The 16209-nt window shown below is 40.4% G+C and overlaps 1 protein-coding gene across 2 annotated transcripts in view; it reads left to right on the top strand.

The window, feature by feature from the left end:
* The window catches only part of LOC115798367 (carbohydrate sulfotransferase 15-like), a 37283-nt gene that overhangs the window by 18340 nt on the left and 2734 nt on the right, over positions 1 to 16209 (top strand). For both annotated transcript variants that reach the window (XM_030755204.1, XM_030755202.1), the window contains 4 exons: positions 5537 to 6142; positions 7488 to 7827; positions 11493 to 11633; positions 14753 to 14909. In XM_030755204.1, coding sequence (XP_030611064.1) covers positions 5702 to 6142; positions 7488 to 7827; positions 11493 to 11633; positions 14753 to 14909 — 1079 coding nt within the window. In that variant the 5' untranslated portion in view covers positions 5537 to 5701. The remainder of the gene's footprint in view (positions 1 to 5536; positions 6143 to 7487; positions 7828 to 11492; positions 11634 to 14752; positions 14910 to 16209) is intronic.

Here is a 16209-nt window from a genome sequence, read left to right as displayed (position 1 = left end):
CTATGTCAGCTGGGATAGGGTTAGTGACCCTGAATTGGATAAGCGGAAGAAAATGGATGGCTGGATGGACATATGCATCATTTCTTAAGGAAGCTTCTGCCCCTTTAAATCGCCCTGGTTGAATAAAATATCCTTGACACAGAAGGAAGCAGTGTCATTGTCATCAGCAGCTATTTATCACCATCCCTTACGACCAATCAAGTGGCTGCAGCAGTGTTACATGTCAGACGGAGTTTCAAGGCTGTACCACCCTGTCAGTGGCCTCATTCTGAACTTTAATTATTGCGAGTGGCCTGATTGAAAAACATTTTTTTTAGCTGACCCAGCAAGTACACCCCTTTGTTCTTCCCTCTTATTACTTCTATCACATTCCTCCCCCACCAGTACTTCCTGTGTTTTTGGTGGACTTCAACCAAATTCCACTTCCTGTTTCTTGGAAATATTAGGAGAGGTGAGGCAGTAAGAAGGACCAGATGGTTTAGCAGATGTGAACATACAGTAAATGCATGTCTTCAGTTACTACTGGCTTTTCCAGTCAGCTTATCAGCTGTTTCTGTAGAAAACACCACAACAGGAAACTGCCTGAGTCTGCAGGCAGTAGGCTCATTAGCTGTCTCCTCTGTTCTTCAGTTTTATTTTTTTGCTTATTTGCTTTGGAGGATCTGTAAGTGGTCTTTAAAGGGAAATGGCTTTATAATGGTGTGTGGACAGGATTGTCCCTGAATGACAAACTGTTTCTTCACTATAACAATGGATAGTTGAGATCAACCTGTCGAGGACACTTCTGGGTAGCTGCCCAGAAAGACTCTCCGGACAGAATGTGCTGTTCTGTTCTCAAGGTCTCTCAAGTTACTTCATTGCAGGGTTTTCAGTCCACTCTGTTATGACATTTTCATGTTATATATTCCTCTGCACCTTGAGTAATGCAGAAGTATTGAGCTCTCTGGCCCTGTGGTCATAGAGGAAAGCTGGTAGTAGATTTGTTTTTTATGGTATTGTCAGATTCTGTTGTGCTCTTTTGTGCCTCCATGCTGGAGATGGCCATGGCTAGAGGCATTATGTGTTTGGGATTGTTCTGGAATTGCACATTAGTCTGCCATCCATCCATAAGGCCATCCATCCTGATAAATGTGATATTTTGTTGATAACCTGTAAACTTCCTTTTTGGCGTGACTTCATGTGTTAATCATGGCAAAATCTACAAGGATGGGATGCAGTGAGTGATATTGTTTTATAAACTACAGATTCAGTTTTACTTCTTCTTCTTCTTTTAGCTGCTTCCTTTAGGGGTTGCCTCAGTGGATCATCTGCCTCCATCTCACCCTGTCCATAGCATCCTCCTCTGCATGTTTGATTTGGCCAAGATTTTATGCCCTTCCTGACATAAATCTTCCCATTTATCTGGGCTTGGGACCAGCACAACACATGCTTATAGACTGGGTGTCCAGTGATTAATAAATCTTGGAGTCTTTGTGGTGATATGACTCAAGCTCACGTGAGCTTATCGACTCACCCAGTGCAAAACCTCATATATGATATTGCTTCACTGCATCCCAGACACCAGTGCAACATCTAATCTGCCCATTGCTCCTCCTGATAAGCGAAGTTTTAGCTATCAAGCAATATAAACAGCACTGAATATTAGATAGTCTGACATTTAAAAAGACCCGAACGCACTGGTTATCTTGCAGAGCATCTTCCAAGAGTTTCTTGCTCCATGTTTCAAACAGAAAACAAGCAAAAAACTTTCGATCTCCTCGGAAAATGGGCTAGTGTTATACCCAGTAGAGAAAAAAAAAGACTTTTTAATCTTCTCCATGAGTCAAAAATGAAGAGAGCTCTGGTATTTTAAACATTTCCCGTGTTAGGGAGCAGTGTGCTCGCTGCAGCCTGAGAGATCGCTGCTGGTTTGCTTTGAATCAAAACATTGAGGGCATTTTTGGGGCCCATCAGCAGGCAATGCAATTAATTTCCTCCATTTGAAATATCCGAGAGCTGAGGAAGTAGGACGGTGTGCTCTCTGCTACACAGACTGCTTCTTTAGCCAGGTATAACAATAATCCCCTGCTGTGGCTTGAGGAATGAATGGTTAGAGGGTTGTTGAGTGTTTTCATCATTCCTTTTCTCCGGAAGAAGTGACCAAAACTCATGGACATGTTGCTTTTGTGTCACCACTTTTCCATTTTTGTGTGCAAAATTGATGCCAAAGAATGCAAATTTTTGTCTTCAAAGCATCAGAAAAGCTGCAGTTTAAATTTGATTTGCTACAGCCAATAACCTGACGATGGTTGCCAACAATAGATTTAGACTGGATAGAAAATAAGATATGCACAGTGGCTTTTCACACAAAGAAACATTCTGTGTTGACAGCAATAAACACAAAGAAAAATAATTGTTTGTCACAGAAGGAAACGTACAAAAGAGAACAGCAATTAACTGCTAGTGTGAATATTTTTTTTTTTCCAGATCAGGGATGAGGAGCTTGGAGCAAAGCAGACAGCAGACTTTAAACAAATCTGCCTGATTGGCTGCACTGATATATCCCTAAATGACAGGGTAGACAGTATGGAGAGGTCTCCCTTTGATGAGTTATTAAGACTGTGGCCAATTCCATTTGTACCACACAGGGAAGGAGCCATCAGCACAGCACGAAGACCACTACCACTGATGCCTGTGTATTCGAAGTTAATTACAGTTATTATGAATTTGAGTTATCTGTGTGGTTGTGTTTGATCTCCCCAGCCAGACCGCAGTTTTTTGATCTGCGGTCTCCTTTCATGAGTGAAATTTAATTTCTCAGTGCCAATTTCTAATAAAACCTACGGCATAAAGAGTTTATAAGTTGTACCTAATGGTGGTATTGATTTTACAATAATTGTTTAGCATTTAGTGATCATTAATAATTATCTGTTTGATTGTTTGGCTGTGGTATCATAAGTGGTGCATCAGAAAGCAAAAAAAATATTGAGTCAAGGTTCAGAAGTTTTATATCATGGTCACAGAGATCAACATTATCTGGTGTTATTATTCTGTCATTTGAAAAGTTCTGAAAATGCTCAACAAAAACTTTTCTACTGTATCATCCATCCATCCATCCATGGATTTTTTTCCGCTTTTCCAATTCAGGGTCACACTCAAATCTGTGCTATTTAGATTTTAGTTTCCAGAGATATTTTTTTATTCACAGCTCTAGCACCTAGTCTAATACCAAGTTTTATATTTACAAACCACACATACACAGCCTTCTGCATTGCAAAATTAGTTTTTTCCGGTGAAAAGGAGGTTTATTCTCACTACTCGCCAAAGGGGATTAGAGCCTGACCAATACTGATATTTGGTGATTTAAAAATCCAATATTCCATATGCAGCTGATATAAAGTTTTTCTTTCATATATGTACAACATAAACAAATTTCCCTTACATTTATGCTTAGTTATTTATTTATTTACTCATTTATACTCTACTCTGCTTACATCAGCTGGTTGATGTCTTTTTTTTTTTTTTTTTTACAAATTGGTACTATAGAAATACACTTGAACTGAACAGCTAGTGGAAAGATGATATTTTGCGTGATTTTTTTTTTCACGGCCTTGCAGTCCAAACATTTTATTAATGATTAATATAGATTAATTACACATTCATAAGAGAGTTATTATTTATCTTTAAAGCTTTAGCTTAAACCCTTATAGCTATAAATAGCTATTTTCTTACAGGCAGTGTCCAGAGGCATTAAAGATGCTAAAGGTGGAAAATAAATGTCATGGGTGTTCTTCAGCGCAGTAAGTGTTCAAATCCATGCTTTATTATGGATTTGAAAGTTTGTCAACTGAAAAAGGTAGATGATGCAACCTTGTGTCCTCTTTGTCCACTGCCCCCAGATGTATTTTTGTTCCAGTTAAGCTATTTCATCATAATTGGTTGACAGGAGCAACATATTTGCTTTATGAGTACAGGAGATCTGTCAAGCTGCCAGTCACCCTCTGCTACAGTTAGCTGACTGATTGATTTAGATGCAACTTCCCTTAAGAGTGACATTGTGTCAATGACACTGTTGCTTATTTGCCTTTGCATTTTCCACCCATCTCTCTTTTTTAACTGTCTCACTCCCTCTTCATTTGTAGACTTGGGCATGACTCCCCATTGACTGATGAAGGACACAGATTGTGCTAAAGGCATGACGGTTACAGAAGAGTGATACACTCATCAACAGTAATCAGTGGGGCTGTTAAGCATAATCGTGTAAATGTCATCCTGACTTTAGTGCTTTGATTACAGTGTACAATCCTTTATCTGAAGAAGCTATCATTTAAGATCCATTATTCTGCAAACAACACATTTGTTTTCTGGCTTAAAGCAAACACATATAAACATCCACTTCTTTTTTCAAACTCAAGTTACTGTCAGGTGAACTTCTTGTAATTTGGAAATAACATTTTTGGAGTGGAGCTTGCTATTCTTACACCTGTTTCCTATAAAGACTGTTGCTGTGGGGTGAACCTGATGGCCCAGCAGGGAGTAAATGACAATGCTTGAACAGGGGGGCAGTCACTCTCTTCGTTTTCTTATCAGCTCTGCCTGCAAGCTGTATGAATACAGAGTTGCGATGGGTGGTTGGGGAGGGGACAATGTCAGCAGCTGCAAGGAGGAGCAATGACTCACTTCCATAGTGCCCTTATCTTATGATGTATGCGAGCAGGACCAGGTATGGCATACATCAGCTTCAACTGCACGGCTATATCTGTGCACTTTCAAGTGTGAAGGTGGGAAACATTACCAAAGGCTTTGGCTATAAAAGCATCCTGCTCATATTTTTAAAAAGCATCCTTTTTGTCATCGTGCTGTATTGTATTCACAGCAAATCATTATGGCTTAGCTTCAGACACAAAGAAAACCTCAAGGATAAAACCAGACGGTAGTACGGCGGGAGCATTATCTTTAAACATCCATAGTTCTTTCACCCTTTAGACATTGGCATTTCTTTTTATCTGCAGGTGAGTGTTGATCCAAGTGACTTCACAGTGAGGAATACTATTTTCTGATAATATAATCCCTCCTGCAGTCCAGGCCTGGCTGCGTATCTCTTATATCCATGTCCCACCCCAGGAGAGTCTGACACGCAGCCTCGTAGTTTCTTGGCTGAATGCCTCTCTCGTCCTTATCGTTCCTTCCATATTGTGATTCCAGCGCGCAGGAAGGATGGAAGGATGGACACTAAGGAGGGTGCTGCTGTGCTGTCTGATTGAAAAAGGAAGTTTAAGAAGACGTCAGACCAATTAGTCAAACTTTTTGTCACAATTATACCTCTGTTTTATGACATTTTGTGACTTGTGTTTTACACAGCAAGTGATTGCAATATAGCAAAATAAAAATTTTACACATGCAAAGAGGTTTAGATGCTCAGTTTATTTTTTTTATTTTGTTTTAGAATAACTCTGCATCAGAAGTTGCGTTATTTAAGGCAGATATTAAAAAGAAAATTGAGATAATGTTGACAGCTAGTCACCTCTCAATATTCTTTCTTTCTCTCTCTGTTTAGTCAGCAGAAGTCAGTGAATGAGGTGGGCTGTTCTCCATAACCCATCATGGATATCAACTACTGGACATTCACCCATCTCAAAACATCCTGCCTGAATGGTTCCTGCTCTGTAACACCTCCCTGTGTCTGAGCTGGGACGCCCAGGACTCACAGGCTGTGGACATCATGACACAGATGGACTACAAGTACAGCCTGCTGGGCTCCACGGTGGAGGATTACCGCAAGAGGCCGCTACTCCTGCAGGTGGATGAAACACCTATGAACCTGTTTGCAATTCTGGAGGTGAAACGAGATCTACCAAGACGATGGAGCACCCTGGGGTGCTTCCGAAAGATCCGAGTCTACAGCTTCCTATTTGGCCTGGCTGTCACGTTCCTCATCATGGCTTCATACATTTTGACTGGAGACAAAAAGGGCCTCCTCCTCACCCCTTCACCCTACCACTTCAGCAGCCTGGTCAGTCCAGGACCTTTGGCCTTTAACCTGTCTTCAGTCAAGGACTACGTACATATCAAAATGGTGGTCAAGTCCATCACATCCAAGGTGGAGTTTCGGAGCAGTAGACAGCTTCCAGAGCTTAAAGCACTGGTTAAGAGTGAGCCACATGTGAGTATCCAAATTATTTTATGTCTTCTTTTTCCAGTTTAATTCATGGACATTGGCCTTTAATATCAAATGCTATCACAAAATAGATTTGTTTAAAATTGATTCAATTCATACTTCAGTACTATATACTATTTATATTATCGCTTTTTTAAAATAGTGGTCTAGCCTGAAGAGTCTTGTGCTGTGATTAAATGTGTTGAAAAAGTGATTCAAATCAGTACTCCTGCCTATATGCTGTCTATCCAGGCCTGAATACAGCGACACTGGTGCAATTCCCCACTGGCTGCAGTGTCTAATTTAATTTATATAAAGATAAACCTGCACTGAAATCCTTGTATAACACTTTATGCCAAACCAGATAATTGCATGGGTCCCCTAAAGCTCAAAGTCGTCCTGAGGTCCTTCAACATGTTGGCCTCGCGGCTTTCTTACTGTTCTTCTCACCTCAAAGCCTGGTTCAATTAATTGCCAATCCTAATGATAATGGCTTGTGCTTGGGCTATTTGCAATATAACTAATTTCTTATTGAACAAGCTAATGAATCGTAGACAGTGGCTGCGGGACAATCAATACTGCATCTGTGGGTGGATCCGGCATTAATTGTCCTTAAAGTAGCCGTGTCTTCCAAAGTGTGAGTGAGTCATAGTAAAATGGCTCTCTGCTTTGTTTCATCAACAGAAAAAGAAGAAAAAAGAAAATCTTAAAAATGTGAATGAATGCATGTACGTTCACTCAAAGTGCTGCCAGAAAGTATTAGAAGAAATTAGAGGTCAGTCTGGTTACAAGGTTTCTAGAATGAAGGCTAAAATTTTCTGAGTTTGCACCTCTACACTTGCTGAACAATCAATTTGGAGCCCCTATTTAGGATAGCAAGTGTGAGGGTAGGTAATGGACCCATCTGGCCGAATCAGTCCCCCAAATTCAACTCAACTAATGTTCGTTTTAACTGTTGAAGACAAGACTGAAAGCAAAAAGCCTAAACAAGGAAAAAGGGAAGGATGGTTGACATATTTGGCAGTGCAGCAGCAGTACAGATACTATGAAGTTTGCTGGTGTTTGTTTTAACATTTCTTTTCTAATGTGTATGTCATCAAATTTAGCCTATGGCCACTCACTGTTGTTGCCAATTTAGTGCAAATCTCATTCACCAGAAATCTCATTTTCCTACACAAACTTGTCAGCAGACAGTTGGAATCCATACACACACTGACTGGAATGTATTCGTCTTCTACCGTACAGCTTTAGCAATGATAATACAGAGTTTACAAAAAGCTTTGTGTGAAATGTTTCGGGAATTAAACTGACTCCGCAGATTGATGCAATCCTGCTTTCTCTGCCTTTACAGATGTTTTCTGCTATCCCTCGCAAATTCCTCCCTGGTGTCAAGAATCCCTGCTGGTATGAGGAATACACTGGGAATATCACTTCCGACCCATACAGGACAAACTTATATGGACGCTATTCGCGGCGCTTCAGAACAGTTTTCCAGCACTTGAGGAGCACTTTCCACGAACATTTGCTTCACCGCAACAGGAAACTCTACCGCATGCGTTGCCTTCCTTATTTCTATATCATTGGTCAGCCAAAGTGTGGCACAACAGATCTGTATGATAGACTGAAGCTGCACCCGGACATCAAGTTCACGACTTTCAAAGAGCCACACTGGTGGACCCGCAAGCGGTTTGGTGAGTAAGGAATGCTGTAATTTCCTGTGGTATAGGCATCCAGGCTGGAATACAATAATGCAAGCATGTGTGAAGCCTGCCTCTCTATCATATCATTATAGCAGAGGAAAACCTCAGGGAACCCCAGAGAAGCACCAAGTGACAGTCTTCTCTACCTTAATTATCATTATATTGTTACGATGTGTGGATTGTTTTGATCATATTCCTCAGTTTCTTCATATTTCAGTATATGATTTGGGAGAAAGTTCCTTGGGTATTGACTATCAAACTGAGACTTTTCCGCAACTAATGCACCAATGCATGCAGTTCAGTTTCTGTCTGTGGCTCAGATGGTGCAGCGGGTCATCTACCAATCGGTTGGTGGATCGATCCTGTCCATGTGTTGAAGTATCCTTGGACGAGATACTGAACTCTGAGTTGTCCCTGATGCATCTGTGTGAGTGTGTCCATGAAAGATAAAAGTGCTTAGGTATAGATTAGGTATGTATTTGTGACTGGGTGAATGAGGCTTATAGTAGAAAATGCCCTGAGTGCTCAAAATTGAGTAGAAAGGTGCTACATAAGCACCAGTCCATTTCCCAGTGCAATTACAATACAGTTACAGAGAAATTAATGTCCAAAACAAATGCATTATAATTAACAGAAACTCCTAATTTTCTGCCTGAGAGTTGCCCCAGATTTACAGCCCTAATTGTGTATTTACAATCTTGATTCAGCAATTTGAATTCTCATTCTCTTTTCCCCGCCTACGCGCATTCGCACCTCCATTAGTCTCTTATAGTGCAACTTTCTCAGCTCAGTACGTGTGGTTAAGCTCATGTGCCAACAACGCTCATTAACGGCTCAGCTAGAAGTATACGCAGAAGGATCTAGATTAACTGTCATCTGTGACATTGATTTTTGTAGGTTGTGGAAACCACTTGAAAGGAAGATGAAAACAACTGAGGCTTCTTCAGACTCATGCTGCTATTTTGCACTTGTTTAGCACGTTAACGTTGCAGTCGCTCCTTATGACACATCTCTCCACCAGGAAATTTGCTTCCCTCAGCTTTTAGTTGCAAACTTGGATTTTATGCTTTCCTTGAAAAGAGTAACAGAGCACTTATAGGTTTCTTTAATTACACAGCAAATCATTTCATTTTATGATAGAGCTGCTGCACAGTCAAAGGCATTCAAGGATGTTACTTCTTACTGGAGATAATATTGACTACATAATGAATAAATGTTGAAAATACTGGACGACTTTGTGGAGACTTTAACACTATCTGTTAATATAGTGGCTTGTTTGTTTAGACACACACAACTTGCTGCCAAACTCCGGCTTACAATGCTGGCACTCGAGGCGTTTGAACAGGTGGTAACTCAAACAAGTCATTTGCACAAACAAAGAGAAAACCCTGCGCGTCAAGAAGTAAGAGCCGCCTTGCAGCAGACATCTGGGTCTTATGGCAGCTCTAACAGTGCGGCTGCCATTGTGGTGTTCTTTCTCCATGAGCATCTGTGATGAAAAAGAACCACCACACCATCACAGATGGGATTAAAAGCTACACATAACCCGAGAGTGAGACTGAATGCACCTAATATGAGCCGAAAACCGTCTGGATAGATTCAAAGTTTCACGTTAAATTGCTTGTTTGGTTTGATTTGGTGATTTTTGACACCATAAAGTCTTTAGTCTATTTCCTCTTACATCTCAAGTATTTTTTTAATTAGACTTTTAGCTGATAATAAGTTGTGCAGTAAGAATTTTTTAAGGAGCAAAGATTCTTTTTCTGTCTTGCATTGTTTTGTCCCCAAATAGGCAGATCATCATTCCCCCAGTACCTGTGATTTTTTGTTTCTCTTTATAACTGAAACAGTCATTAGGACTCATGAATAATGGAAAACCTTCAGCAGCCCAGGATGCAGGCAACAGTGAGTCAGTGCGTGTGTGCCACTAATGTGTGCCCGCATTTGTGAAGAAATAAAGAAACACAAAGACCAGCAGTTAAACTGTAGGGCAACAATCTGCCTCTTGACTGATGGCTCTGTTTTCAGCTCTGGTTTCAAAATTAAAAGCCGAAAGCAGCTTTATACTGAGTTGCGTATATGCAATGTGTAGATTATTTCACAATTATCTTCTAGTAAGTGAAGCCCCACTATCACGACCGCTCAATTTTCATTGTGATTTTTGGAGATAGGGGCCGTCCTTCTGCTCTGCAATACATTTTGTTTTGCCTGCAGCTATCTGTCGAAAGATTATTTCATGATTTGAATAATTTCACTCATGGCTTTGGTGTAATTCTCGTTAAGGGCACTACATACAGTAATGGCCACACTCTTTGAAAACAAAAAAACCCAAAAATTATCCAAATTCACACCACAAATATCAAAAGAGGCTTAACTGTCACAGCCAAATCTATCCCTTTGAAGTTTATCCAGTTGCTGACTATGCCCCTAATCCCTTTGAGACTCACAAAACCTAATTGGTGGATTGATCAGTCTGCATGCAATACTTATTTTAATGTGTTGGGTTTAGTTTGAGTTGATAATTATTTGAGGCTCGTAAAGCGGTGGATTGTGGATGAGTTCTTTGCCTTAATTTGTCTGCCTCATGCTCCGTGTTTTCTTCTGCTTGTGATGTTGCGTAGCAGCAAATGCAGTTATATCCCAAGGACGTGGGTCCCCCTCAGTTACTGTCCCCCTTCATTCTGCATGCTTTCATCTTCGCTGTCACTTTCTTTCTCTCTATTCCTTCTAGTCTTGTACTTGGGGCTGCTAATCAGCACTTTTCTCTTAAGACATCCTTTGAGGACTCTCAGAATTCAAATGGTCTTGTTTTGTATTTATTTATTTCGATCCCCCTTGAGGCTCTGCTCAGTCGATGCAGCGAAAAGGTGATTTGATGCGATCCGTGCCACATTACTCTCTTAGAGGCGCAGTTTGAATCTTAAGGAGATGTGTCTGCTGCGTACAGTTCCTATCAAGAAACACAGCCTATTTGAACATTGCTCTATGCTTAATTCATATAAAAATAAATAAATAAATCGGGGGGGCACTGAGGCAAGACTTGCCAGAGCCATTACACCTCATACAAGTGTGACCGTTCTGCATGAATAATGATGCAGACTGGGTGTTTGGAGAGTTTACTTGAGTTTTTTAATCATGTTTTCCTCCTAAGAAAGGTGTTTTAATGGGACACCATCAAAGCATCACTGAAAGTAACAACCGCCAGAGTTACCTCATTATCCTTATGCTGCATGGATACTCCTAAGTCCTAAACCATATCTCCACAATTGCCTACTAAATTATAATTATACTGTGCACCACAGCAGCTCAGATGGAAAACACATTTGCTAGTCCTGCATTTAAAGGATTAACTTGACATTGGCCCTTAATTGGAAACACAAGAAAGTGAGCAGATACAGTACTCCCTGCTGAATTTGGATTGGATCTCAACTTGGATTTTATTAGGTCAGCCTGCAGTCAGGACAACAGCAAAGCCCTAATGACCCCCTTTAGTGTGAGCACAGAAACACATGTAGAGAAGCGGAAAGGCAGGAATAAAAGCACATCCACTTTTGCTTGCCGATTCCTACTTAAAGCCATATCCACTGCAACAGGTTTTTAGGTGTAATAACTTGCCAAAAATTTGAAAACACACTCCATCTTTTTCTCTCTGCCAGGTATCATTCGTCTCAGTGAAGGCTTCCATGATCGATACCCAGTGGAAGACTACTTAGACTTGTTCGATCAGGCTGCTTACCAAATCCAGGGCAACCTCACAGCAAATACCAGCGGATCCATCCAACCTAACATCATCATAGGTAAGTGAAATGACAGTCAGTTCACATCTGTAGAAATTAAACTGTTATCACATAACAAACACACTGAGTTAAAATCTATTAGAGCATTTTCTAACTGAGCTGTCCAGCATGAGTTGTTAGCTTTATGTACTCTATTTGCTATTTCTACTCACTTATGTGCAAGTGGCCTGAGGTGTGGGCCCAAATCTAGTTCGATTTCCAGTTGGCTGAAATTTCACTCCCTGTCATTTCCACAAGGTGTCCTGTCTGTTACTACTATAACTTGCTAACAAAGGCATAAAAAGTAGTATAATGCTAGATGACCTTTAGAATGAAACAGTCAGCACAAATGAATGCCTACCTGCAGCTGCCCTACATCTGCTGCAAAGCATGCTCCAGTGGACATGAGCAACGTTAACTTCCTGGTTTATGTCCCATTGTAGTAGTCTAATGGATCTAAAAAGGACTGCCAAAGATCAGGGGAATGCCATAAAAGTCTGATCAGTCAGGAACTGAACCTGGTACTTATTGCTCAGACGATTAGCAGCCATGTGGTATAGGTACTAACCACTCGGCAATTGGTTTATCATGCATTATGCAAAATGTGCAGGAGTGCAGGAGCAGAGATTCAGAAGTGGAAGTTTTACAAGCAAACAGAAGCAATTTGAGTGCAAGGATAGAGGAGTTCAGCTGGAGGACAAGATGTCTGTGCAGGCAGCAGTCTGTCTCGGGGCAGACATACAATTTTGAGCGAGAGAGGGACAAATCTGTGTGATCAAGGTTTACTTGAGTGCAAAGGCAAAGTTTCGAATGAGACTATTGCAATATGTGAACGTGAAAACATGAACTGATGCTCTCAAATTAAATGACCTTTGAATAAATACGCTGTGAGTATTATGCGGTGATAGGAACTGGTATCATTTAAACAATGAGCAATAAATTAAAACCTAGCTTTATCCTTAATGAGACAGTTGCTAACCTCTTGTTTAAAGCATCAATCAAGTTTAAATGTAACCTTCATATTACAAAGTGACCCAACTAGACTCTGAATTTCATATGAACTCCTCTCCTAAGATCGCACAGAACACAGACACTGAATATCATATTCTACTTTTTGTGCTGCGCAAGCAAAGTAATGCAGAATATCAAATTCAGCAAACCTTAGTGTGGCACATTATTGACAGGAAACTGCATATCAGCATTTACCTATACAAAAAAAACCACAACCCAACTATTACAGAATGATTATCTTCAGAATAACGTGTTATTGGGAAGACAACAGAACAAGATACAGATGATAGCGTGCCTGATATCTTGCTAATCACATCTCTTTGTAGTTTTCAGAGCGCAAACATTTCCTGTTCAGCATAACCTCTGCCTTCCTGTTTTCTTTCACAGTTTCAGGGAACAGCTATTGCTCCCCACTCTCTGCTGAATCGTATTAGTTTCTCAGGTCATGTATCAGTGTTGTGATCTATCTGCAGAACGTGGTCCGAAAGTATTCTGTGCCCTCATCAGGCTGCAGCCAATACCATTCAGCCCGGGGTGACCTGACACTCACTTTAAACTTCGCTTGTAATCTTGTGTCCAATATTACAAAGCTACTATTAAAGCAGCAGGTAGTGAGGCTGAAGCATGGGGCTGCTCTGTAGCAGCCACTTTCACTTCAGTGAGGAACGGTATTTCTAAAAGAACTAGTGACTCAGCCTTAAAGAGAAGCACTAACAGCTTAATAATACTGGACTTCCTTCTGCCTCACTTAGCCACTTCACTGAAGTGCTGTATAAGGAAATCATTGTTTTGTGTGTGTGTGTGTCTCTGTGTGTATGTGTGTTAGAACAGCAATAATATCCGCAGCGGGGTGGTGAAGTCTTACAAACCTCCTTCCTCTATCTGCATATCCTGTTTCCAGCCTCTCTGCATCTTTCTGTTTCAGTCTCTCTTTTTTTTTTTTTTTTTTCTCCATCGCTTAAACACCATATCAAAGAAATTGCTCAACCGCAAAGAAAAACTGATTTAAATTTTCAACAACAGGCTTTTCACATTGGGCTCAGTGCATTGGGTCTAGCTTAGCATGTTGCACAGTTTTGTGTCCCTTTTTAAATAAATAATCCCAGTTGGTGGGGTGGGGTAGCAAAGCCCTGCTCAGTATTCACACGATGCCCTGGGAGAGCCCAGCATGGTGCAGGCCTATGGCCAGGATCTTGGGCTTCTGACTCTTTTCACCCCCTGGCCAAGACCGAGCCACTTTAAAACACCAGCGGCAGACGTGTCTGGCTCCTCCATTTGTTTGTCCTATTACAGCCTCTCCTCGTGGACCAAAATAAGCCTTTTATGGACACAGAGACTTTTAAATAGACTTGAGCACAGTGTGTATCATTTTAGGCGTTAACGGCATTAGCAGTGATCCTGTTTCACTCTCACCATTTTCATCGCAAAAAAAAAAAAAATAGGTCCTGGCTATCATCCCTTTTTTCTGAGGAAGGGAGGCAGATAAGGCTCCTGTTGTGTTCCTTCCGAATACATCACGGCTTCACTTCACAGATAAGAGGATAATGAAGGCGCAGACAGTCTAATGAATCCTGGATATCATTTTTCAGCCTAGCTTGATAAAGTTTCTGCTCTCAAATTGTTTGAGAAACGGTGTCCTCTGACTTGTTATGAGCAGTACTCCGGACAAGGGTTTGTGGATTGCAGTCTTTCTACTATTTAATTGCACTTGCTTCTTTTTTTCTTTGAGCACTTGTTGAATCTCTCATTTCATTGACCTTTGTTTTCATTTTTTTTTTTTTTTTGCTCTTAGTTCAAGCCTAATTTTAAAGGCTACACATTTCAAGTTATACCAAACCTCGGAAAATCAGGCAAAACCTAATAAAACACGATCAAAATCTCAGACATTCACTTGCGGGTAATGACAATCTCAAAACAGAGTCTTCTTTACATCTGAAAATGGGTTTAAAAATAGCTGCAACAACAATTCATTATTTTCTTGATTCATGTCCATTATTTCTTAATAATGAAACGATTGCAAAAACCTACATTTGTTGTTTGTTTTGTGTGAGCCACCATCCAAAACCCAACTCACAATGATGGAGAACAGCATTAAGGTTTACTTGAAGCACTGTGGGTGTATTTTCTAGGAGAAGCCAGCGCGTCCACCATGTGGGACAACAATGCCTGGGTATATTTCTATGACAACACTACAAAGGGAGAGCCTCCCTTCCTTATCCAGGACTTCATCCATGCCCTGCAGCCTGATGCCCGCTTCATTGTCATGCTCAGGGATCCAGTGGAAAGGTAGGAGAAATCTGCTTCGCTGCATTAAAAAGCCAGCAATGTTGCAGATACAGTTCTGATGCGCGTGCCTTTGCAGCCCTATCATAACTGTTTACACTGCTGACACAGGCAGATATTTTCCAGGTTTATAGGAAACAAAAGAGCTGTTGTCACAAGAAATATGTCGGCTTTTACTCAGGCAGGCCTCCACGCAAGTATCATGATGCCTTTATCAGACACATGGAGACCTTGCTGCTGAATGCCTGTGTGATAATCTGTTTAGACTGGGGGGTTCTTAATGCTGTTAATGTTGATTTTTACTTCAGAGAATGTCTAAGCATGCTCTGTGTAATTGCTTCTGTCTGTCAAATCATGTCCTGGAGAACCTCTCCCCAAAAACAATTCCAGGAAAAATGAGTTGCATGTTCAGTTAGATTAGCTGTGTCATTTTTATTAGGTGAGACCTGTTTACAGCCTGTACTGCATTTCCTTTGTACAATCTTACATTTCAAACTAAATTGCTATGTCGAGTTTGTATGACTCAGTGTCGCCAGATTCACTTTTTTTCTCTCCTCGATATGATAAGAGGCAGCAGACACATGTACTTTGTCAACCAAATAAAGCTTTAGATCTGAGTTGAGTTCACTGCAAACATTTTTGGTTGACTTAAAAAAAAAAAAAAAAAGATAATCAGCTGCTCTTTGCTGCTCAAACTCTAAACGAATCTAAACACAAAACATTAACAGGTTGGCTGGAAACATGTTGAGTGGTAACTGCAAAATACCACATTGTAGATGTTAATTTGGACATCCAGCTTTCTCCATAAAAGCCTGTCAACTCTGGAACCCATTAATGACTGAAATCAAATTAATTACAGACAGAAAATCTTTCACAGGCGCTGGCTGGAAGCAAACGAGAGCAGCCATTTTTAGTAAATTGAACCCTAAATTATTATTTTTAATTCATTTAATCCTCACTTAATCAGGCGGTCTAATTAAAATCAAAATATCTTTTTTCAAGGGAGAACAACAGACATATTATGGAAGCACTCAGATGACGGAGATAAGAGTGGCAGCAGTAGTTTTGTAAACATCTGGATGGCTTAACAAGTAAAATAATTTGCAATCAGAGGAGGCTAAGGCACTTGGGATTCTTCTTGCTGGACCAATATGATGACTGTCTACAGTTTAATCAGGAGACATATTAAAAATACAAGAGAAGAGGAAATGTATCTGTAATATTACAGCAAAAACACAGCTTGTAAATGCCTGAAGATAATATGATTTAAAACTGTAAAAACCTGAAATATAATGAGGTGTCT

This window comes from Archocentrus centrarchus, chromosome 19 (assembly GCF_007364275.1).
Source record: "Archocentrus centrarchus isolate MPI-CPG fArcCen1 chromosome 19, fArcCen1, whole genome shotgun sequence".
Taxonomy (NCBI): Eukaryota; Metazoa; Chordata; class Actinopteri; order Cichliformes; family Cichlidae; genus Archocentrus; species Archocentrus centrarchus.
Note: the sequence above shows the minus strand (reverse complement) of the source record. Positions and strands in the feature narration are given on the sequence as shown.